The following is a 26280-nucleotide window of genomic DNA, read 5'->3' on the forward strand; positions in this document are numbered from 1 at the left end:
ATTCAATATTTTGAATGCTGCAATGGGCTACTTCCAAATGTGAATGTTTCAGAAAGCCTCCTCAGTAAACAGATCAACAGGCTGCTTAGAAGTAACTAATTAAAACAAATAAAACAAGAAACTTACTGCAATGCACACACTAGTGAGGTCACAGAAGTGAAAGTATAACTAAAGTGTGAAGAGTCCCGAAGCTTGCTGCATACTGAATATTAGATCATTCAAAAGCAGAAATTTCCATTCAACATCCCCTTTAGCATCTCATGGGTGCAGAATCAACTTGTTATCATTTTGTTCACCTCCAACAACAACTCCTCACATTAACAAAGCACCTTGACTGCAGCAACATATTCCTGACTGATTTCATGAAATATTATAAGACAATGAGCTGGAAACATGGCAAATGTCAAATCCAAAGCAAGTCAAAGTAAATTTATTATCAAGGAATATATGTCACCATATATTACCTTGAGATTCATTTGCTGGCACTCACAGCAAATACAAAGAAACAAACACACACACACACACACACACACACACACACAATGTGCAAATACAAAAAAATATCAGGACTATGAGTTGTAGAGTGTATAAATCTGAGACTACAGGCTATGGAATCAGTTCAGTGTTGGGGTGAGTGAAGTTATTTCCTATGGTTCAAGAGCCTGATGCCTGAGGGGTAATAACTGCTCCTGAACATGGTGATGTGTACTTGAGGTTCCTGTACCCCATTCCTGATGACAGCAGTGAGAACAGAGCATGACCTGGATGCTGGAAGTCCTTGATGATGGATGCTGCTTTCCTGTGACAGAGCTCCTTGCAGGTTCGCTCAGTGGTTGGAAGGGCTTTACATGTTATGGACTGTGCTGTATCCACTACTGTTTAAGTTTTTTGCCATTCAAGGGCATTGGCGTTTCCATACCAGACTGCGATAAAACCACTCAGCCCACTCTCCACTGCACATCTATAGAAGTTTCTCAAAGTTTTAGACGACATGCCAAATCAACACAAACTACCAAGTAGAGGTGCTACAGTGCCTTCATTGTAATGGTACTTACTTGCCGGACCCAGGCTAAATCCTCTAAATTGATAATACTGAAGAATTTAAAGTTGCTGACTCTCCAACTCTAATCCCTGATGAGGACTGGCTCATGGACCTCTGGTTTCCTCCTCCTGTAGTCAATAATCAGCTCCTTGGTTTTGCTGACATTGTTTGAGAGGTTGTTGTTGGGGAACTATTCAGTAAGATTTTCAATCTCTCTCCTATATTGATTCGTCACCACCTTTGATTCAGCCAGTAACAGTGGTGTCATCAGCAAACTTAAATATGGCATTGGAGCTGTACTTAGGCTCACAGTCAGAAGTATAAAACACATTGAGCAACTGTCTAAGCACATAGCCTTCTGGTGATTGTGGAGGAGATATTGTTGGCAATCTGAATTGACTGGGGTCTGCAAGTGAGGAAATTGCGGATCCAGTTGCACAAGGAGGTATTGAGGCCTAGGTCTTGGAGCTTATTGATTGTCATTCCCTTAAAATTAGTGTTGAATGCAGAACTGTGGTCAATGAAGACCATCCAGATGTATGGATCTTCACGGTACAGATGTTCCAGGGTTGAGTGAAGAGCTAATGAAATGGAACCTGCTATTGACCTGTTGTGACGTTATTTGGAACTCATGCTCCAAGTTTTATTTGTGGTTTCACAGATAGACAGACCACTCTGTCTATCGAGTTTGTGTATAATACCAGTCAAGTTAGTTCCATAACTCACAACCTTCCCCCTCTCTATAGTCTTACTGTTACTTTCCCTTTCAAGAAAGAGCATGTGTTTGGAGACAACGGCAAGAGCAATCTCCAGTCAAGTGGCTGTTACAGTTCAGTAGGACACACCTGAATGACTACCAGGATGAGGCTCAAGATTGAAGCCGTGCTCATTGAACAATAAACCAAGCAACAGATCACTTTTTAACTCCTTTGTAAATAAGCCTCTGCACAATAAACTTTCAGCAGGACACAGCACAGTGCAGAAGGCAAGATAGTGGAAAGTAAGTCAGATCATTCTTTTTTCCTCCCCTTGTTGCACACAAATCATTCAGGCAGATTACTGTCATCAAGTAATTTTGCTTACAAATGAAAACTTTGTTCCTATAGATATCAATTTTTCTTTCGAACTTGAAAATTTGTAATCCAGGGAGTGGGAAGCGCAGAATCAAATATCGCTGTGATGATTGTACATTCTAGTACCAATTGTTTGGCGACAATAGAGTATAAGTATAAAAGCTGATTATGTTTCCAAGTAACTTACCACTTCTAGAAAGAAATCCACATGAGGCCTTTTATGTACAAAAAATCTGATTGGTTGTCTATCAACAAGAACCTGAATTAAAAAATAAAGCATACTTAAATAGTCATTCTTAAAACACACAGATTATGACTTGCACTCAAAGCAAAATGATCCCTGGTCAAGCTTAAAACCCAAACCAAAATCAAGTCCATTTTTCAGTACTCACAAATTTGATTTACTGTAATTAAAATTTATCACACACAAAAATATCTTTCAATAAATCTGTTCATCCCCTTGTGGGAATAAACGGGACCTTTTCAGAATGGCAGGCGGTGACTAGTGGGGTACCGCAAGGCTCAGTGCTGGGACCCCAGTTGTTTACAATATATATTAATGACTTGGATGAGGGAATTAAATGCAGCATCTCCAAGTTTGCGGATGACACGAAGCTGGGTGGCAGTGTTAGCAGTGAGGAGGATGCTAAGAGGAAGCAGGGTGACTTGGATAGGTTGGGTGAGTGGGCAAACTCATGGCAGATGCAATTTAATGTGGATAAATGTGAAGTTATCCACTTTGGTGGCAAAAATAGGAAAACAGATTATTATCTGAATGATGGCCGATTAGGAAAAGGGGAGGTGCAACGAGACCTGGGTGTCATTATACACCAGTCATTGAAAGTGGGCATGCAGGTACAGCAGGCGGTGAAAAAGGCGAATGGTATGCTGGCATTTATAGCGAGAGGATTCGAGTACAGGAGCAGGGAGGTACTACTGCAGTTGTACAAGGCCTTGGTGAGACCACACCTGGAGTATTGTGTGCAGTTTTGGTCCCCTAATCTGAGGAAAGACATCTTTGCCATAGAGGGAGTACAAAGAAGGTTCACCAGATTGATTCCTGGGATGGCAGGTCTTTCATATGAAGAAAGACTGGATGAACTGGGCTTGTACTCGTTGGAATTTAGATGATTGAGGGGGGATCTGATTGAAACGTATAAGATCCTAAAGGGATTGGACAGGCTAGATGCGGGAAGATTGTTCCCGATGTTGGGGAGGTCCAGAACGAGGGGTCACAGTTTGAGGATAGAGGGGAAGCCTTTTAGGACCGAGATTAGGAAAAACTTCTTCACACAGAGAGTGGTGAATCTGTGGAATTCTCTGCCACAGCAAACTGTTGAGGCCAGTTCATTGGCTATGTTTAAGAGGAAGTTAGATATGGCCCTTGTGGCTACAGGGGTCAGGGGGTATGGAGGGAAGGCTGGGTTCTGAGTTGGATGATCAGCCATGATCATAATAAATGGCGATGCAGGCTCGAAGGGCCGAATGGCCTACTCCTGCACCTATTTTCTATGTTTCTATGTTAACCATCCCTCTTAGTTAAAAAAAACTGTTAACTACTACTACTGTAGTCAAACAGCAAAAGAATGTATATAAACTTATACCTCAAAATAGTAATGCTTTCACTTCTGTGGTCCACCTATGTACAGCAACTCTTATTCATCTCAACTTCATCTCCAAGTATTGAAGGGACTTCAGCTCTATCTTTGCTCTCTCTCACTGTCCACTCAACATCTCTTACAAGCAATCACAATCTCCATTGACCCCTTCCCCTTCAGACAGTACCATCCAAAACCTATCATCTGCACTCCACCCCATTTTCTCTCCAAACTCTTTCACCACTGTACTTCCATCTCCATTTTATGCAGAACCTATCTCTAACTATAATCTGTCATTTCCAGAACACCTGAAGTATCACGAGGATGAACTAATGAGTATATCATCACACGAGGAACTGCTGACCTACAGTCCCCTCAATACTTGGATGTTTCACCTGAAGTTAATATTTTGATATTCTAATACCCAAGTAGTTCATGTTATCAAGTGTCCCTTCCCCACCATCACACCATACAGAGCCAAGGAATAAATCCTTGTTGTGCTGTTATCAGTTGTACAGTTCTAAAGTACCTATTTTCTTTGCTCAAGCAGATAGAGGACAGGAAACATTTGTGGTTAACATTCAAATTAGGAGCACAAATTTCCAATGCTAAATACTTCACATCCGCCAAATAACCAAATGATCTCCAAATTAGCTGTCTTCAGCAGTTCCTTATTTGGAAACAGCACAACATTCTTTTCAGCAGATAACGGCTTACTACAACCCTTTTCCTGCACTTAATGATGCAGTCGTTGCATGACTGCAACTTCAGAGTGGAAGTTACTATTTAAAAATTAGCACTGTATTTTGGTAACAGGATAAAATATTTTCAGTACATTTTCATGTAGGTCCTCAGAAAAGAATTAATCCCTTGTTTTTTGAAGTATGCCTTTGCGATTTTAATCTCAACACAAGGCTCATTACCATGTCTGAAGGAGAAAACAAAAGATAGCCATGTAGTTGTCCATGAAGAAGGCAGCTTTGGATAGGTATAATGGAACAGCAAATGGGAAAGGAAATTTAATCTAGAAAAGTGATTCAATTATATAAACAAAATATAATACAGCTCCAATATGAAACCAAGCCTAAATTATCAGAATATAAAATATTCCTATACATTTTAACTCCACTTAAGTTTGGGGCTAAATTCTTCAACACAACTGACTTACTAAAAGATTAAAACATTTGTAGGGTTATAAAGAAAGACAACCAACAGTAGATTGTGTTCTGCACATGGTCATTTATTGTTGGCCTCAGCACCCAAATGCTTGTTGAAAGTCCACACCAAGGGGTGACTGTGATTTGGGAGGGTACTGTATTGCCAGAAGTTATATGAAAATGCTGGAAACACTCAACAGGTCACGCACCATCTCTAGAGAGAAATGGAGTTGATATTTCAAGTCCAAGTCCCATCCTATACTATCACGTTTGCATCATAGCTTCATGTCTGTTAGCAGAGCAGAAAGAAGAATGAAGTTCTGCAAGGAACATCTTTAGGGCATGGCTAACTCTCAATTTTGTTTACAGTTATTACTTGCTGACATAAATTCTCCTATTGTTCAATAAAAATATCAAATTAATTAAAAAGCTGCTAAATAATAGTCTTGCGAAGAAACATATTGTAGACCAGTGGTTCCTGAGCTTACTTTGGGTTACTGCCCCTTGGCTCCTAGACCAAATCCCCAGAACTCCCCTCTCCCTTTCCAATGTTTAAAGAATTTTGATTTATGATGCACAGTGAAAGAAAATAGGAGCTGCCAATTCAAAACACTGACAAATAATTGCAAAAATTAATCAAATCTATTTAAAACTACAAATAACATTATTTATTAAAAGCAATTTTCATCAACAATTTTAGAGTTTATATTAGTAGTCTAACTATTAAATACTCATTGCTTTTTCACTTTACAATGAGAGTGATGGGCTTGATGCAATGATATCAACTTCTCAACATCAGGCTGGAAGTCACTCAGGAGGAGTCTCAGATCCCCACGTTCAGCAATCTGCAGTCTATTTTGTTGCTTTGAAAGAAGTTGGGTGACTGCACTGAAACCTCACTCCATAAAATATGATGTTAAAAAGGTGATAAAGAAAATCTTGAACTCCCCCCCACCCCCCACAGTGCAAGATAGCATTCAGAGATTTGTTCTACAACAAAGAGTCTCGAGATGATGTTTTAAACTTTGGCCTCAACTCAAATTCATTTTGTAGTGAGATCAGTTCTTCAGTTCATCAATCCTGTTAATTCCTCATTGCAAGCATTCAGGAAAGGATTTATTACCTAATCTAGAATTTGGACCAAGAGAAGATCCTGAAATCTCTCCGATATGCCTTTATGCAGCTCATCCAAGTGAGCAGAGTATGCTTGAAGTTTATCATCTGGTATTTTCTTTCTCTTCTAACTCAGAAAGGATTGGAAATTGGACAAGGTCGCAAAAGCCAAAGTTGCACTTAAATAGGGTTAATATGGGCAGAAATGTGGAGAGGGCTGACTTGACTTTGATAAGATTCATATCATTTCATTGTAGTTCAAGAATAACTTAAATCTTTGCAATTAACTCTGACAAATAAGTAATGGCATGCCGAATATTCTTGAGTAAATTACTGAAATAAGCATTCGAGTTCTCAAAGAATTTTATCTCGGTTTCCTCAAAACAGTCAAGAATTGAGAACATGGGACTTAATTTTATTTACCGCTGTGATTACAGTATTTAATAATTTATGCAGCCAATCACTTGGGTTTTTTTTGTGGTAGATAGTCTGTGAATTACACAGTGAACCATAAGCAGGTTAGGTATAGCTTCTTTCAAGAAAGTAATAAGCCCACAGTGGCATCACGTCATTGGTGGTGCCCCATCTGTTGCATAAACAAGAATGTTGGCGAGCCAAATGTACTTTTCTTTGAAAAATTTCTTAACAACCCAAATAACTACTCCCCCTTCATATCTGTTTCTAGTTCCCTTGCAAATATGCAATAACTCTTGAAGCATGCTTTCAATTTTTATTAAGTAAACATAACCAAGAAGTAAATATTCATTGCCTGGCAAAGTTGACCTGTACAACTGCAGAGCAAATTCTGTTGTCCTAAGTATATTGCTCAATGTATCTTCCATATTCTCATATATTTCATCTATTCTTTTTTGAACAGAGTTGTTGTTGAGCAGATTTACTTTAATTATTTGGTTTGGTGACTTATGCAAAACCATACTCAGAACTTCCCTTACTGCTGGCAGAATCAGTTCTTCCCCAATTGTATGGGATTTTGCAAATTTAGCAATGAGCAATGAAATGTTGTATGAAACACACAAACCATCACTATTTTGTTGTGAAGTGGTGGCAAACATGTTTTGAAGTGTTTTCCGTTTCTGAAAATTTTCACAAAGGGACTGAAAATAAGCTAAGTTCTTGTTGCTTTATCAAAATGTATTCTCCTCAACTGTTTAATGAGCCTAGATGGTTTCATTCCTCATAAAACTTTTTCCACACAAAAGGTACATTGACTGCTGATGGTTGCTTGGGTGCTGGTATAAATCCATATTTCAGATACTCCACGCTATACTGTTTACACTTTTTTTCATTTGGTCTGCTTCTGCCATTTTCTTTATGAATTAATGACCACAGTCAATTGCCTATTGTTTAAGTCCAACCTCAAGCACCGCAATCACTAAAGGAGAAAGTTATGACGTCATCAGAGCACAAACAAAACCTGACTCTGCCCGAAGGTACATAAAGTGGGCCACCAATGTCCCAGTTTGGCCGTGGGCTAACAGAAATGTGATCACAGCCATTCGAAAGGGAAGATTCTGAACTTTATCCCAATGAATGCTATATCCTAATTCAAAGGAACTGCGTCACTGTGTAATTAGAGCATGCTAATCATACTAGATAGACAACACTGTACTATAGTAGAGAATGACAATAATGCATGGGCTAAGAAAAGAAATAACAGTTTCTTCAGTCCTTATTCTCATGATAACCTAAATACAGAATTGTCACATTGCTTTTCAATAACTATGACATGCTTTGAGCAAAGTCTATAAAAGAATGGTGGGTTAGCAAGGATGAGTTAATTACATGATCATTATAATCTATTATGAGGCACAGAGGAGCAAATAATAAATTATTCATTTCTGAAATTAAGCCAGTACTGTAATCCCTCAGCTGTTCCTCTTGGTACAGAGTACACCACCTGCCCCTTATAAACTCGCCTTCTCCCAGGGGGTGGTATCGTCCACTTTGGGAACCACTGTTCTAGGCTATTCTAAGAGGCAAGTGAGGAAACTGAAGAGCCTCTTACTACAATCTATTCTCTTGTTAACTTTCTACTATTGCCTAAGAGAGGAAATGAAGTAATTTCTTTAACTTTAGTAGCGGACAAGTTACTAAGAACACAAGAACTAGGGAGCAGGAGTAGGCCTGATGGATTATTGGATTCCAAAAAAGATAGTACAAACATTTATTTAAAAATGCACAGAAAAATCAAAACCTCAATAAAATGGTCACATCTGACTCATTTAACTAATTTTTTTGGAAAAGGTAATAAAAAAGGTCAATGAGGCCAGAACTTTTGATGTTACTTGCATGGATTTTAATAAGGTATTTGGCAAGGTCCCACACACCAGGCTAATCAAGAATACTCACAAGATCCTAGGGATGGTGGCAAACTGGATGTGTTCTGGTCACCACATTACAAGAAAGATGCAATTAAACTGAAGAATGTCCAAATGTTACCAGGATTGGGATATTGTAGCCAAGAAAAAAAGATCTGATAGATCACAGCTGTTTTCTTTGACACAAAGGAAAACTTAATTGAAATGTATACACTTATGAGGAGTTTAGATAGTATAAATAGGAAGGACCCATTTTCCTTGGTAGAGGGGGTCTGTGGGATGAGTGGGGAGATGTGAAAAATAAAATTATTTATTTAATACTGTATCTATTTCAAATAAGAACAGATCAAGTTAAACATTTGTCCACATTGCTTTACTCTCTCACCTTCAGCATGAAGTCTGGTGGTGTACCTGGCCTCACTGTTGGCTTCAAGACTCCATCATGATGTGAATGTATTAATGTTTCATCCAAATCCAAAACCAGAATCTTCCTTTTCATTTGATCTGCAGAGAGATGGGTGGAAGGAAGATGAATCTGATGTCCTTCAACCTGTGACTAGTGCTGTTCCACAAGGATCAGTGCTGGGACCCTTGTTCTTTATATGCAAGGACCGGAATTTCACTGCCTGAGAGAGTGGAAGCAGAGCAGCTGACACAGTTTCAATAAGTGTCTAGGGACAATCACTTGAACTGCCTAGGCATAGAAAGCTACATACAGGAAGGTGGGATTAATATGGTCTCTCCCACTGTCATAATACTAACCCCATCAATCCAACGGTCTGATTTACTTCTCTGTCAACCAATCTCTTTCATTTGCCCATCAATGTCCCTCTGATTCTTTTGCCCACACTAAAACTAATTTACAGACAGTGATTCACCAAGCAGCGCAATTGGAATGACTGGAAACTCATGTGCTCACAGAGAGAACATACAAGTTTTAGAAAGGCAACAGCTCAGAAAAAAAAATACAAGCCAGGTTGCTAGAGCCATGAGCTCTGTAATCAGACCACTTTAATCTAGCTCATTCCATAAATTTTACAACACAAAGCAGTGAGCTATCCTCTGTATGCCTATACTCTTAACATTAACATAATGAAAACATTCAAATCACAGAAAACTCTCCCTTATTAAATCGATCCCCCGCCCCGGCAATAAAATCACAAGCAAAATTAGATCAGAGTTTAAAAGATAACACGAGCAATTAAAGTGCACAAATACTGTAACTCTTGATCTGTTTATTGTCTTCAGTCTTATTTTCTTTCAACTTTCAATTTTTTTCCCTATTATACACACACACACACACACACACACACACAGTTGTTTACCTTGCATGATTATATGTGTGCTTGCTATCTTGCACGAGCTGTGTGACTTGTGCTGTGTATGTTTTGCACCTTGGCTCTAGAGAAACTCTGCTTCGTTTGGCTGTATTCATGTATGGTTCAATGATAATTAAACTTAAATTTGAATTTGTTTAGCTCTTGTTACATAATAATGAAAAAAACCATCACTAACAAACGGTTTACAGCACCAAAGGACCCCACTTAACACTAGGAAAATTCAATGAACCCTATTCTGACTGACACTAGATTTTCGGATTTTGTGCAAGGATCCAGTGACTTCGACTTGCCAACATTCACTTTCGGTATTCATATCAACAACATAAGTTCTTGCAGAGAAAATTGACAAAACCAAAATAACCAGGATGCCAAATAACTGAAATATGAACAAAAAGTGCTGAAAATAGTCAGCAGTTCAGACAGTGACTGCGGAGATAATATACAAGGGTTAGGAGCAGATATGCTCCATGATTTGAAAGACATGATCAAAACTTATGGAAACACACAATTCTAAATATGAGCAAAGATACGATTAAACACCAAGCATTCTGCAAATAAAAAGGTATTTATCCAGAGTACCTTTATCTTCCCCTACAGACAGCCAACATCTACAATTCAAAAATTATTTAAAGGTCATTCTCCCCAGCTGAATTACATCCATTGTTTTTAAATTGCCCACTGTTTCCTCTCTCTCTCTGCCTATCATTCACCTGCTGCAGTCTTCCATCTCCATCCCTGCTTACCTCCTCTACCTGGCATCATCTTTCACCCCTCCTCAGTCCACAAATCGCCTTGCAATTCTTTCTTGCCATTACCCTTCTCCACTCTATGCTGCCCATCTGGCCTCTCTAACTCCTGATGCAGGGTTTCAGCCCAAAACGTCGACAATTTATTTCCACCCACAAATGTTGCTTGACTCAGTGACTTCCCCTAGCAGATTGTTTGTGTTTCCTTCATAAAACAAAAATAAGTTCTGCATGCATTTGCCACAACGTATGAACTACAAGCTATGCATGAAATACACAGAATTTTAAAGGTTACATCTGAATGTCACAATCTGCAAAGACACGGACCAAACCAGCCTGACTGGATCACAGGATTAATACTTACTGATTCTGATGCGGGAAAGAGGAGATAGAGGCAAAATGTCATATCGCACTGTCTGGTATTGGGTTATCTACAAAATAAAATTAACAACATTAGGCAGGTTGGACAGCAATGTCCCTGTTTCTATTCATTCAATCTCCCTGGTTATAAACTTGCTAGTTTATGCACATCAACACTGCAGATTACTGAAACTGAGACGTCCAATAATCTCTTGGAAATCAATTTCAGACACGAAGGCCAAACATGACTCTGGGTTAAGTCAAGGCTGCAATGAATAGGTGTCTGATTGGCAAACTCTCTGCTGTTTCTACTGGCCACCACCTCCTCGCCCTGTTCTCCCCTCAACAGGCTGAACTGAACCATATCCCACTATACATGTACTTATCATAAAGTTAGTAGATCAGATATCAAGATAATCAAATCTGTTCTTATCAAATTTACGTGTTGTCACATAACACAATTCCTGAATTACATTCCAAATGAAAAGTTCTATTCAAAAGGTTTAAAGGAACATCTAAACAAGCCTGCTGCATTTTGGAAACAAGTCCTGTGGACTGATGAAATTAAAATAGAACTTTTTGGCCGAAATGAGCAAAGATATGTTTGGAGAAAAAAGGGTGCAGAATTTCATGAAAAGAACACCTCTCCAACTGTTAAGCACGGGGGTGGATCCATCATGCTTTGGGCTTGTGTTGCAGCCAGTGGCATGGGGAACATTTACTGGTAGAGGGAAGAATGAATGCAATTAAATACCGGCAAATTCTGGAAGCAAACATCACACCGTCTGTAAAAAACCCGAAGGTGAAAAGAGGATGGCTTCCACAACAAGATAATGAACCTAAACACACCTCAAAATCCACAATGGACTACCTCAAGAGGCACAAGCTGAAGGTTTTGCCATGGCCCTCACAGTCCCCTGACCTAAACATCATCGAAAATCTGTGGATAGACCTCAAAAGAGCAGTGCATGCAAGACGGCCCAAGAATCTCACAGAACTAGAAGGCTTTTGCAAGGAAGAATGAGCGAAAATCCCCCAAACAAGAATTGAAAGACTCTTAGCTGGCTACAAAAAGCGTTTACAAGCTGTGATACTTGCCAAAGGGGGTGTTACTAAATACTGCCATGCAGGGTGCCCAAACTTTTGCTTCGGGCCCTTTTCCTTTTTTGTTATTTTGAAACTGTAAAAGATGGAAATAAAAAAAAGTTTTCTTGCTTAAAATATTAAAGAAATGTGTCATCTTTAACTTTATGCCTTTTGGAAAGCAGTTCATGTTTTACTCACTTCGCTATTCACAGTAACAGAAATTTTGACCGGGGTGCCCAAACTTTTGCATGCCACTGTAACTGCACTTGCTCTAACTTTAGATAACAAATAAGAGCAAGAGAGGGCCATTTGGCCTCGAGTCTGTTCCACCATTCAACAAAATCATAGCTAATCTATAATATATGATTTTGCTGAGGAATTCCTTTTCTAATTTTCTTGATGCAAGCTATTATAAGAGAGAACAATCATGCAGAACCCATATCAGGCATATGGCTTAATCAAACCTGAACCCAAGCAGAACTGATAAACCCCAATGTGGTTTGAATTCCGTCCTACTGCAGCTCATTGCAATATAAATGCAAGCCTCTTTGGCTTCCTGCTGTTCAGAATGCAACTTAAACTTCACACGCATACTATGTGTGTGCTGCAGGGGCAGGCAGGTCATAAAGACACCAGAAATAACAGCAGGGGTAAATCAACCACACATTCAGTCTTGCTCCCCCATTCAACAAGATACTGGCTGATTTTCTCACTCAACTCCATTTTCCCCATATCCTAATCCGTTTAACATCCAAAAGTCTATCACTGTCATTCAGAGGTACAGATATCCCAATCCTACCAGCCTACCTCTTACTCTGAAGCCTCACCACCCAATTCTAGACACCCTAGCCAGAATAAACATACCCTGCAACCAGTCTAGTCTATCAAATTTCATGTAACCTCTTCTCATTCTTCGAAATAATCAGCTCATTTCACATTTAAACAGATGGATTGAAATTCCACAGTAAGCTTTGAATTTCAAATAAAAAAATCTAAATAACATAGGCAGCATAACATCAACATCCTTTCAGTAAATCGGAAGAAAGGAGGCAAAATAGTATTTATATCATTTCAAAGATTAACAACCACAACTGCACCATCTGGATGCAAGCTCTGGATTAAAAAAAATTCTTTCAAGTCAATTGTCATTCAACTGTACACATACATACTACCAAACAAATGAACGTTCCTCCAGATCAAGGTACAACACAGTACATATAACTCACACACAACACAAGGTAATACAGGTTGCGAACCCCTAATCAGAAATGCTCTAAATTTATGTGCTACATGTAAGCAGTATTTGTCTTACACTTGTTCATCACACGTATGTATTTAAAATGACATACCATTAATAAAATGAAAATATAATGTGCACAGGGTAACAAAAGCAACACAGCAGCAGCACCGGGAGAATACCTGAATCAGCTGTTGAACAACAACAAACAATGACAGGCCTTCATTCTCCACCTACAATGCTGTGTTTCCATTAAAATGTTACAGAGCACTGTATTTGTATTTTCCTTCTTTTTTGGTTTTTATATCTTACATAAAACCTGACAGCATTGTAGTCTTGTTCCGGTGCTAGATCTTCATGATCAGCAGATGCTTTAAAAAATTTAATGCCATGTCTTTTCTTAAATTTCTACAACCAGCCTGCAGAATATTCACAATTATCTTCAATTTTCAGTTCGTCGTGATAGATCTTGGCTAGTTTCACGATCAGCATATCGTTAAGCGGCATATGTTCACCCCAATTCTGATGATACATGATTGAGATCTTCATTTTTTGCTTTATGCAGTGTTTTTCTATTTCTCCATCAACTTCTGTTCATTACAAATGTGAGGTCACTTCTCAGAATTGTCTCTGGTGAGCAGAGACCTGCGCATCGCCTGGTAACCTTCCCAGCGTCTTCTGGAACTTTCCATTTGTGACATCACATCAGCACTCAAAAAAATTCAGATTTCGGAGGTTGTCGGATTTTGGAATTTCAGATAAAGCGTACTCAACTTGTATTACCACAACTAATAAGGTGCATGTACAACACAAATTAAAACCTGAACAGTACAGCATCACTGGTGCTTCATATTTGATGAGACCAGGGTGGTGGCAGGTAGCTCAGTGGTGCCACGGCCTGGGGTAAGCAGCTGTTTCCCATCCTAATGCTATGGTACCTCTTGCCTGATGGTGTGGGGGAGCGAAGGGGAGGGGGTTTAAAAGAGATTGTGGGATGGATTCCGTGACAACCTCAAATAGAATAGGATTGAAGAGGTACTGATTATTTCAAACACTGAAATGCAATTTATCCTGTCTTCAGCAAATAAACATTGATACTAATTCCCAGAAAGCTTTTATTAATGCCCCTTTCCCCCTTTTCCTCATTTATTCATTTATTTATATATTGAGATACAGTGTGGAACAGACCTATCCAGTCCCTCGAGTCACACCACCCAGAAATCCCCCGATTTAATCCTAGCCTAATCATGGGACAATTTATAGTGACCAATTAACCTACCAACTGATATGTCTTTGGACTGCTAGAGGAAACCAGAGCATCTGGAGGAAACCCACATGGTTATGGGGAGAACATACAAACTCTTTATAGGCAAGTGGCAGGAACTGAACCTGAGTAGCCTTTACTGTAAATCATTGTGCTAACCACTGCGCTACCATATTGAACAGTCTCTCAGAAATAGTCCTCTACTGAGGCATCATGGATTCTACATTCCCCCAGCGTCTCTTGGTGCCTAGACAGTTTGATCCCAAAAGATAACTATGCTCAACTCTGTACTCAGTTGCACCATTAAGGAGAGTCTCTCAGGAGAGGGAGTGGAGGGTCAAGTCTGGGTGATTTTCCACTTTATCCCAAGAGGAGGGAGATTAATGGTAGTTGAAGTTACCAGTTCACCACAGATTCAGGAAAAAACCTAGTTCCCTGTTAAAGGAGAGCTTTTACTAGCAAGGATGTTTCAGTCCTTACTTTTGGATGCAGCAGGACTGTTTTAATTATTGGTGTCTGCTTCAACTTTAGTTTTGTTTTCACCATTATGAAGAAAATGGATTTCACACAAATTTAAACAAAACACAATGTTAAAGCAACACACACACACAAAATGCTAGAGGAATTCAGCAGGCCAGGCAGCATTTATGGAAAAAAAGTACAGTGTTTGGTTTGGGTGAGGCCCTTCAGCAGGCCAGCTGAAGGGTCTCTGCCTGAAATGTTTGCCGCACTTCCCCCCCTCCCCCCAACAGATGCTACCTGCCCTGCTGAGTTCCTCCAGGTGTCTGTCTGTACGTGGAAATTCAACAAGGTACTTTCTGGGATGGGGTTAGATTTAATCGATTTAGTCTCTGCATAAATTACAAAGAGTTGACCAATCTCCCCATGCAATTATCCCCAAGCAACCTTACAAGGACAAGATTATCTCAGATGGGATCATCACTGGGAACAACCTGGTTAACCAGACCTTCATTTGATCCCTATCAGAAAGTGAATGTCTTTCATCTCTTGTCCCACCTCTCCCAAAAGAGAAACAACCCTGTGGCCCGAATCTTTTGCTTTACCACACTTTCTGACAATGCAGCACAGCCTCTTATGTTTCCCCACTGCCTTTTCTCCAATCACCCATTGCTACTGGACTGTAGTTTTATGCCCTCCAGCAGCACTACCCCAAACCCCCTCCCTCCAGCCTGTCTTCTATTCTCTCAACAATCTTCCTGCATGAATGTCATCAGGCTCCAGTGTCTGCTCTGTTCCCCATCTCACTGCACACCTAGTCAATGGCCAAGCTTCGGACTAATGGCACCTCTTCACACTGATAAGTGAAACTTTGAAAAGATATACCCAGGAGAAGATGAACAAATACAGTATACATCTTTCAATTAAGCAGTTAAGGTAACTTTATTGTCAAAACAACCAAACCCAGACCATTGTTTCAGCAAATGTCAGATTCAATCACTCATCTGCTTTTTATAACCAGAGTTACATACCTTATTTCACAGGTTAAAGCTAGCAATGATGAATTTCAAACTTTATCCTGCCAATACTTTAGGAGTATTGATAAAGAGTAGTACAAGATTTTAAGAAAGCCTGCAGATGCTGGAAATCCAAAGCAACACACACAAAATGCTGGAGGCACTCAGCGGGTCAGGCAGCATCTAAGGAAATGAATAGATCATCGACATTTCGAGCCAAGACCCTTCTTCAAGGCTGAGAAAGAAGGGGAAAGATGCCAAAATAAAACAGTGAAGGGAGGGGAAGGAGGCTAGGTGAAGCCAGGTGGGTGGTAAACGTCAAGGGCTGGAGAAGAAGGAATCTGATAAGGGAGGAAAGTGGACCATAGGAAAAAGGGAAGGAGGAGGGGATCCAGACAGAAGTGATAGGCAGGTAAAAAGTACCAAAAAGATAGATTGGGGAATGAGGGTGGGTGCGGGGTAGGAGGAAAAGGAAATTTGCTTACCAGAAGGAAACATCAATACTCAGTACCCAGTACCCAGACGGAACAAGGTATTGCTCCTCCACCCTGATGGTGGCCTCAACTTGGCACATGCAAATTGCCTTCAATATAAGATAAATACCAGTTTCTCCACACCATTTTTATCACTCAACACGGAAACTTGCAAAGAGCTACCTCATAATGCAAAATAGTGCCAGAATATATCACCAAGTTAGACTAGACAATAGAACAATAAGGAAATGGGCTTTGCTTGAGATGCTACGGCAATGAAGAATTTCACGTTCACTGGCATACTTTGTTTTCCCTCTGCTGTCTCTAGGCTCGCCCCTCCTCTCCCAAATCAAATCTCACACACCCTTGCCTTAGAATTTTTCTTCCAGAAATGCAGTGTGTGTGGAATGAAAGGACAGGCAGTACCACCCATATAAACTACAGAAATTGCACATAACAAGCAGGTAATTATGCAGTCTTTTGAAGCAGAGAACTAGATGGCTTTTACTGTAGGGAACGATGGGAAGAATTGCTGAAATCAGTTTGGTGCAACTTAAAAGTAGAGTCTTGGGATAATCTGTCCTCCTTAAAAAGGCCACTAAATGCAAATTATTTTTGCTGCTGTATATTGACAGTGAAAAATATCACTTGCATTTCTGTAGCCCTTTAACCATGGAAGTAGTGGTTATTGCCAAGATTGGTTGCAGAGCACAAGTAGCTGTCCCTGCTAATACTCAAGTGCTTACCCATGTGCTTAAGCAGAGGAAGGCATGGGTTTAAGTGGAGATGTGCAAGAGATCAAAACCAAGGAAGGTTGTGAGTGATTTGACAAATGCTCAAAGCCAACAAGTTGTCAGTACACTATTCAACCATGTCAGATGACCCCAATTTCAGCCTTGAGATATTCACAGGCATCATTACATACAGGAAAGTAATTAGAGTAAACATCCTGCCTTAATTTTTCCCTCTCAGGCCAAGACAGTCAAGGACACTGCAGTATTCCACTTGCCTACATGATTGAGGTTTCATGTTATCAAAACAAATGAGGACCACAGAATAGACCACATTGTGAGTATGGATCAGGATTAGTGTCCAATAGGGCATTTCTCAAAATGACATATTTGTATCATTGACCCCCATAATCAATCTTTGCTTTATTCCTTTTCTCTCCCCAAAGATTATGCTTGATTTTCTGAGTAACTTCTGCTTTTATTTAATCTTCCTCTAGACCTAATTGACCTGTACATGGAATATTAGAGTCTACCTGATGTACAAGAAAAAAAGTATCAAAGGTAAATGAAACCATGGAACTGGTTGTATTGGCACAACTTGCATCATATGCTCATCTTAATATGGCAAAATACTCCAAATTATCCAACACCAAGGCCACACAAACATGAGAAAGTTTGCAGATGCTGGAAACCCAAAGCAACACACACAAAATGCTGGAGATCAGACAATGTCTATGAAAATGATAAAGTTAACGTTTCAAGCTGAGACCATTCCTCAGAACTGGAAAGAAAGGGGGAAGATGCCAGAATAAAAAAAGTGGGGAAAGGGGAAGAAGGCTAACTAGAAGGTGATAGGTGAAGCCAGGTGGGTGGGAAAGGTCAAGGCTTGGAGAAGAAGGAATCTGATATGAGAGGAGAGTGGACCACAGGAGAAGGAGATAGAGTAGGGGATCCAGGGAGAAGTAATAGGCAAGTGAGAAGAGGTGAAAGAGTGGGAAATAAAGGGGGGGGGAATTTGTTTACTGGAAGGAGAAATTGATATTCATGTCACAGTAAGAAATATTTCAAAAATGACAAAGAAGCAGAGAACGGGTTCTTGACAGACGGTATGGATTTAAATTATGGAGTGATGAAAATTGAAGATGTGCAAGAGGTCACAAATGAATAGGCCAAAAAATGTCTAAAATGACAAAAGAAGCGCACAATAGAAGAAAGGAAGATGTAGTGACAAAGGAGAATTGAGACACAACTAAATACTGGAGATACACACAACGATTAAGGATTAAAATGCAGTGGTTATGCTCAGTTAGCAAATGAGGCAGTACCTGAATCCCTTTTAAAACAGTTAAAGGGTGGGGGGAGGGGGAGGCAACGACAAAAGAGCTAGCATGGAGAATCAACAATCATATACATTGGATTGAGCCACTTGTTCATGTACTGTGATTCCCATGTAAATCTCTACTGTATTTATTGTGAATCCTGGTATGACCCAAGAGCTTTTGGATATTGATCCTGGACACCTTGAGCTCCAAACTATCTGCAACTGGCAGCTCTGGGAAAATGAATGTGCCGTGTAGCATTTTAAAAGCATGCTGGCAGCGGGAGCTAAATTTAGACCCAACACAGCAATTAGAGGAGTGAGTGGCTCCTGCAGCAGGAGATTTTGAGGGATCATTTTCTTCCTTTACAAAGCTGTTGGGAGGGAGGAAAAAAAAGGAAATGAAAATCAAAAGGATAATTGGGACACTTGACTATACAGATACTTGATAGCTTACTGTCTCTGAAATACAGCTGTTTGCTGCAAACAAGGAAAAACTCAAGTTTCTGGTTAATTCAGTCATTCTTGTTCAAAATAAAGTACAAAACATTCAGGAATTCAAATAGCACAAAACAAAAAAAAATCAATTATATTAAGATTGCATTATGCCCTGGATGTCCTACCATTGAGTACACATACATGGAGTGCTGCCATAAGAATGCACCAAGAACACCAACGTGCAGACCAGGTCCTCCTTCTTCTTGCTGCTGCCATCAGGAAGGAGGTACAGAGCCTTAGGTCCCATGCTACCAGGAACAGTTATTACCCTGCATCCATCAGACTCCTGAACCGGTGACGGCAACTTTATCCACTGCTACTCTAAACCAATTCTATGACCTACAGACTCACTTTCAAGGACTCTTTACAACTGATGTTCTCAGTATTTATTTATTTGTGCAGTCCGTCTTCTTTTGTACATTGCTTGTTTGTAAAATTCTATCGTATTTCTTCTTTCCTGTAAATGCTTAAAAAAATGAATCTCAAGGTAGTATATGGTAGCATACAGTATATGTTCTTAGATAATAAATTTGCTTTGAACTTGAACTATGAATTTTGAATCAATTGATAGTATATTATATCAGGACTCTACACTACCAAAACAATAAGATCTTCTTTTAAGTGCTGACAAAAAAAATTCCCAATTTATTTTTTGTTTTCATATTGCTACAAGAAAAAACTCATGCATGTTCTTCCACCTAACAAGAATGTGTTTACTACCCCCCACCCCATTCAATATATTCTGAGGTTGCTCACAATTTAAAATGCCAGGTGTTCTTATCTAATATTCATCCACTCTTCGAGCTGCTGATTCACACCAGTTATACTTACTGCTACTCCCCCACGTTCGATCATATAGTTCAATACAAAGAAATCAATGTCCTTCATGATTCACAGAGCTACAGCAGACAGTGCAATGACACTTCACAAAGTCCTAACGCTGATTTTAAGCACTTTCTCCAGCATCTCTCTTTATAATTCTCTCAAGTACGGGGAATGTGAAAACAAGTCAAAAGTCCAGACTTTTTTTTAATATAAATGTGCTCTTCTAATGAACCTGTGGAAATTCCTATCAACAAATTGTATTACAACCACAAATAATTTGCATTCCAAATAATCTATTCCAAAATATTGACCCTACGTGTTATTTGTGAAATAATCAAGGCGGCCCGTATTTTAGAATCAGAATCAGGTTTAATATCACCAGCATGTGACGTGAAATTTGTTTCCTAGATCAGGGTGGCATGCTCAAGATAGCATGCACAAAATTTTGTTGGCATGTGGCATGCAATGCCACCCCTTGATTCTTTAAACAACACCCATAATAAAAAGATTACCTTTACTGCCAAATAAAACAGCAAGTAATTTTTTTACAACCCAAGACCAGTGAGATGTTTTCACAGGAAACATGTCATGCCTGCTTGGCACCAGCAGTTGTGAGAACATGTGACATTGGATGATACATTTTGAAATCCTCTCAGATCTGGTGTAAACACGAGTATTTGGATAGTAAACAGTTACAATAATAATTTAAAAATTACATTATTTTTCAATTGTCTATTTAAAAGATTAATAATTTTTGAACAGGTTTTCTAAAATCCTTCATTTATTCCAATCTGTCACTGTTATTGAGTTCAAAGTAAAATTAATTATCAGAGTACATGTCACCACATACAACCCTGAGATTCTTTTTCTGCAGACACACTTAACAAATCAATAGAACAATAACTGTAAACAGGATCTGTAAACAAACTGTGCGAAAAAAGATAACAAATAAATAGCCATAAATAAGAAGCACAAAATAAGACAGAAGTTTTTAAATGAGTGTAGTTATCCCTTTTATTCACAAGCCTGATTGTTGAGGGATAGTAACTGTTCTTGAACTTGGTGGTGAGAGTCCTGGTGGTGGTACTTCTATTAGTAAAACAATGAATTTATGTAAATAAGCATCAGGACTCACCATTTTTTTCTTAAAAAGGTCCATTATTATTGTTCCAGATTCATTAATTAATGATAATCTCGGCTGATAATTACCATGCCAAGCAAAATGTTTTTTTAAGATTTTCGCCAATTTGGGCATACGCTGTCAAAAAGTTTGCCACCCCTGTACCAAGGCTTTACTTGTTTTGCATTTGTTCTGCACACTGCCAAACAAATGTTTGCAGTTATGCATAATCATAGTGTTATGCCATATAATTAGTGAGGTCACTAAAAGCACTCGACAAATTGTGGTGCACAAACTATAGTAAAAGTAACACCGAGAACAATTGTTTAACTTTGATCACTTATTTCCACTATTTCTTTAACCCAAACACACCAACACAGGTTTTGGAGACAAATCGAAAACAAACAAAAAAAAATTCAGTTAAAACTGCACAGTATCCAGATTATAACACATTAATCATATCTAATACCAGTTCACAAAGCTATCCAAGCACAGGGGCAGTGCAAAGAAAACCGAATCATTCAGAATGAATGATGAACAGGCCCCATTGAAAGGAGACATTCATGAACAATCTTAGATACACATATAAAAGGCAAATTCAGGAAACAACTGAATTAAAGCACATTGCTAGTAAGAAAGTTTAAACTAGCAAAAGGAGATGATCTATCACCAACCTTCTTCATTAAGATCAAGTATCATAAAGAACAAACTCCCACACAAACAAAAGCATCTAATAATGAGTGAAAGATGGATGTGGCAACTTGGACTGAAATGTTTCCTTTGTTAAAATTGCTTTAAAGATTTAATTGAATAGCACACCTCCAAGCATTACAGGTCAAAATCCCTCTTTAGACACCAACACATCTGGAACATTATTTTCCTTTCCGTCCGTCACTTCCATTCGCTGTAATTTGCTCACATTTGCCCTCCTTCCCTACCCACTGTAGTCTCCCTATCCACTGCTGATCTTCTAGCTCACTTTCCCACAGTACCCACACACACCCCTTCCATTCATATCATACCCAACAACCCCCTCTCACATCTTCCTATCTCTCCTACCTCAGTACCCACACCAGCTCCCAAATCCTGTATCCAACTGGCCTCCCCCACCCCAATCAAACCTCTCACCTGCACTCAGTTCCCTCACCCTTCCTTAGTGGGCAGTTTACTCACACCTCCCCCCTGCACACCCTCAATCCTCCCCCTAATTCCCTCCACACCTCCCCTGGTCTCAGCCCTCAATATCCTCTTCTCCAAGTCCCAACTAATCCCAGAATTTCTCTCCACTGCTTCCCCCAACTCCCTCCGTCCCATCTCACTCCCTCCTCCCCCAGATCCTCCACTTCTATGTCCCTCTCCAATCTTCTCCCGCGGATCTTCCCCCTTCGTCCATTTATACCCCTTCCACTAATCTCCACCCCTCATCTCCTACCCATCGACCCCACCAATCTTATTCCCTGATCTCAGCCCCGGTCTCCTCCTCTCCAACACTGCCACCACTGCACAAACTATCCTCCATGCCCCTCTGATCAAAGCCCTCCTATTCCCCTCGAATTCCCTCTCTCCTCCTATTGCACCATTTCTTCGCCATCCCGTCCCTACCATCTCCCATCCAAACCCTTAACCCCCCTCCTCATTATCCATCCTACCCCCTTCCCTCTCTCCACTCCTAGCCCCCGGTTTGCTCCCCATCCCCTCCTTCTCTGCCCACCACTGAGCGCCGGTCCCTGCCCTCGCCCCTGGATCTTCCCCCGCCTGCCCGCACTCACCGAGCGGAGTTGCCTCCGCGCCGCCTCCACACACACGCTCCACACCTTCACGGCGAACCACACGAAGTTGTGGAGGCCCATCAGGAAATACTTGCTGAACATGGTATGGATGCGAGGAGCGAGCTCAGCCCCAAGCGCCGACGGCCACCCCACACCGGCTCGGGTCCGGAGCCTGCTCACCCATCACCGCGGCACCGCCACTATCGCCATCTTCACCTACGCTCGGTTAAAGGGATGCAGCGCTCGCTCTTAAAGGCAACGTCTCCTGCTCTTCGCCGACCGGCTCGCTGGCAGCAGCGCGCTCCCTGTTTATAGAACTCAATCACTTCACCTTCCCTGGAAGTTTTCCCGCAATTACTCTGTCGGGCTTGCGACTGATGATCAGTCTCAAATCTATTTTAATATCTGCAGTTATGCATTTACATCACGGTAGCAAAGCATCTAACAACTGCAAAATGCAAAGCTGAAACAACTGTCAAATAAAACTGGACTAAAATTAATTACGTTTATTTCAAAGGTAAACTTTATTCATTATATATGTACAAAGACAAAAGAATAAAATTTGTCAAGCTCGTTACAGTTAGTTGTCATTCAGTCTATACATTCATTGGTGACAACGTGCTTTATTTCACATAAATATGAGAACGTCTGCAGATGCTGGAAATCCAAAGCAACGCACACAAGATGCTGCTGGAACTCAGCAGGTCAAGCAGCACTTATGGAAAACAGTAAACAGTCGACATTTCAGGCCGAGCCCCTTCATCAGGACCAGAAAGGAAGGGGAGAAGTCAGAATAAGAAGGTGGGGGGAGGGGAGGATGAAGTACAAGGTGGCAGGTGATAGGTGAAACTGGGAGAGGGGGCGGGGTGAAGTAAAGAGCTGGGAAGTTGATTGGTGGAAGAGATAAAGGGCTGGAGAAGGGGGAATCTGATAGGAGAGGACAGAAGACCATGGAAGAAAAGGGAAGGGGAAGGACACCAAAGAGAGGTGCTGGGTCGGTAAGCAGATAAGGTGAGAGAGAGAACAGGGGATGGTGAAGGAGAGAGGAGGGGGGCAATTACCAGAAGTTTGAGAAATTAATGTTCATGCCATCAGGTTGGAGGCTCCCCAGAAGGAATATAAAGTGTTGCTCCTTCAACCTGAGTGTGGCCTCATCATGGAAGGAGAGGAGGCCATGGACTGTCGTGTCAAAATGGGAATGGGAAGTAGAATGGAAATGCGTGGCCACAGGGAGATCCTGCTTTTGTAGCAGATGGGATGGAGGTGCTCTGCGAAGCGGTCTCCCAATCCATGTTGGGTCTCACCAATATACAGGAGGCCACACTGGGAGCACTGGATACAGTAGATGACCCCAACAGACTCGCAGGTGAATTGTCGCCTCACCTGGAAGGACTGTTTGTGGCCCTGAATAGGAGTGAGGGAGGAGGCGTAGGGACAGGTTTGACACTTATTCTGCCTGCAAGGATAAGTACTGTACCAGGAGGGAAATAAGTGGGGAGGCATGCGTGGACAAGCGAGTCGCGTAGGGAGCGATCCCTGCAGAAAGCAGAAAGTGGGAGCGGAGGGAGGGAAAGACGTGCTCGGTGGTGGGGTCCCATTCGAGATGACAGAAGTTTTGGAGAATTACCTGCTGGACGCGGAGGCTGGTGGGGTAGCAGCTGAGGACAAGAGGAACCCTATCCCTGGCAGGGTGGTGGGAGGAGAGGTAAGAGCAGACGTTCATGAAATGGAAGAGATAAAAGTGAGGGCAGTGTGGATGGTGGAGGAAGGGAAACCCCTTCCTTTGAAGAAGGAGGACGTCTCACTTGTTCTGCAATACAAAGCATCACCTGAGAGCAGATGTGGCAGAGAAGGAAGAACTGAGAGAAGGGGGTGACATTTTGACAAGTGACAGGGTGGGAAGTGTATAGAAGTACAGAGGTTTAGAGGCCATTTCCAACACCTCTCTCCCTTTTCTTGATCTCTCTGTTTCTAACTCTGGAGACAGTCTATCTACTGATATCTTTTATAAACCCACTGTCTGCCACAGCTATCAGGACTATACTCCTTCCCACCGTCACTGGCCCATGCACCTCCTCCCCAACTAACCTTCCGCAGCTAGAGGAGCAACACCTTATATTCTGTCTTGATAGCCTCCAACCTGATGGCATGAACATCAACTTCTCGAACTTCTGGTAGTTACCCCCACCCCTTCTCTTTCACCATTCCCCATTCCCGTTTCCCTCTCTCACCTTATCTCCTTACCTTCCCAACACCTCCCACTGGTACTCCTCCCCCCTTTCCCTTTTTCCATGGTTTTCTATCCTCTTCTATCAGATTCCCCTTCTCCAGCCCTTTATCTCTTTCACCAATCAACTCCCCAGCTCTTAACTTCACCCCTCCCCCCTCTCCTGGTTTCTCCTATCACCCGCCACCTTGTACGTCTTCCTCCCCTCCCCCCATTTTCTTACTCTGACTTCTCCCCTTTCTTTCCAGTCCTGATGAAGGGTCCCAGCCCAAAATGTTGACTGTTTACTCTTTTCAATAGACAATAGACAATAGGTGCAGGCGTAGGCCATTTGGCCCTTTGAGCCAGCACCACCATTCACTGTGATCATGGCTGATCATCCACAATCAGTACTCCATTCCTGCCCTCTCCCCATATCCCTTGACTCCACTATCATTAAGAGCTCTATCTAACTCTTTCTTGAAAGCATCCAGAGAATTGGCCTCCACTGCCTTCTGAGGTAGAGCATTCTACAGATCCACGACTCTCTGGGTAAAAAAGTTTTTTCCTCAACTCCATTCTAAATGGCCTACCCCTTATTCTCAAATTGTGGCCTCTGGTTCTGGACTCCCCCAACATCGGAAACATGTTTCCTGCCTCTAGTGTGTCCAATCTCTTAATAATCTTATATGTTTCAATCAGATCCCCTCTCATCCTTCTAAATTCCAGTGTATACAACTCCAGTCACTCCAATCTTTCAACATATGACAGTCCCACCATCCCGGGAATTAACCTCGTGAACCTCCGCTGCACTCCCTCAATAGCAAGAATGTCCTTCCTCAAATTTGGAGACCAAAACTGTACACAATACTCCAGGTGTGGTTTCACCAGGGCCCTGTACAACTGCAGAAGGACCTCTTTGCTCCTATACTCAACTCCACTTGTTATGAAGGCCAACATGCCATTAGCTTTCTTCACTGCCTGCTGTACCTGCATGCTTACTTTCGTGACTGATGAACAAGGACACCTAGATCTCGTTGTACTTCCCTTTCTCCTAACTTGACACCATTCAAATAGTAATCTGCCTTCCTGTTCTTGCCACCAAAATTTTCCCTAGATGCTGCCTGACCTGCTGAGTTCCTCCAGCATTTTGTGTGTGTTGTTTTACATAACACCATCGCTGGTCATTTTGCCCCCTGGGCGATTCATTATTTCAATGTTTGATGGACTGCCCAACCGGACTCAGCCCTCAGTGCCCACTATTGGAAGGAGTCTAGGTTGTGGTCCTTCCCCACAGAGCCTATGCATTGGCTGCAAATTTCAGTGCACCTCTCAGCACGCACTCCTGCAGCCTGGAATATGCCAACCAGCACCTTTCCCTTGTGGACATCTCGCTACGCTGAATACCAGCAAGTTTCAGGCAGACAAATGAGCACTTTTATTCCACTGGTATCTTCTGAAGCAGTCGGCTATGGGTCACACTCCAGAAAGAACAATCTATGGTGGAACC

General features: G+C 41.1%; 1 protein-coding gene across 1 annotated transcript in view; it reads right to left on the reverse strand.

Moving 5' to 3' along the window:
• Nucleotides 1-22773, reverse strand: part of LOC134337764 (CTD nuclear envelope phosphatase 1-like) — a 44526-nt gene extending 21753 nt beyond the window's left edge. The window contains exons 1-4 of the mRNA XM_063032996.1: nt 22565-22773; nt 10773-10839; nt 8708-8826; nt 2303-2374 (exon numbers count right to left, since the gene is read on the reverse strand). Of these exons, the coding sequence (XP_062889066.1) occupies nt 2303-2374; nt 8708-8826; nt 10773-10839; nt 22565-22666 (360 nt within the window). The 5' untranslated portion in view covers nt 22667-22773. The remainder of the gene's footprint in view (nt 1-2302; nt 2375-8707; nt 8827-10772; nt 10840-22564) is intronic.
• Nucleotides 22774-26280: the final 3507 nt, after the last annotated feature.

The sequence above is a fragment of the Mobula hypostoma genome, chromosome 25, assembly GCF_963921235.1.
Source record: "Mobula hypostoma chromosome 25, sMobHyp1.1, whole genome shotgun sequence".
NCBI classification, from domain to species: domain Eukaryota; kingdom Metazoa; phylum Chordata; class Chondrichthyes; order Myliobatiformes; family Myliobatidae; genus Mobula; species Mobula hypostoma.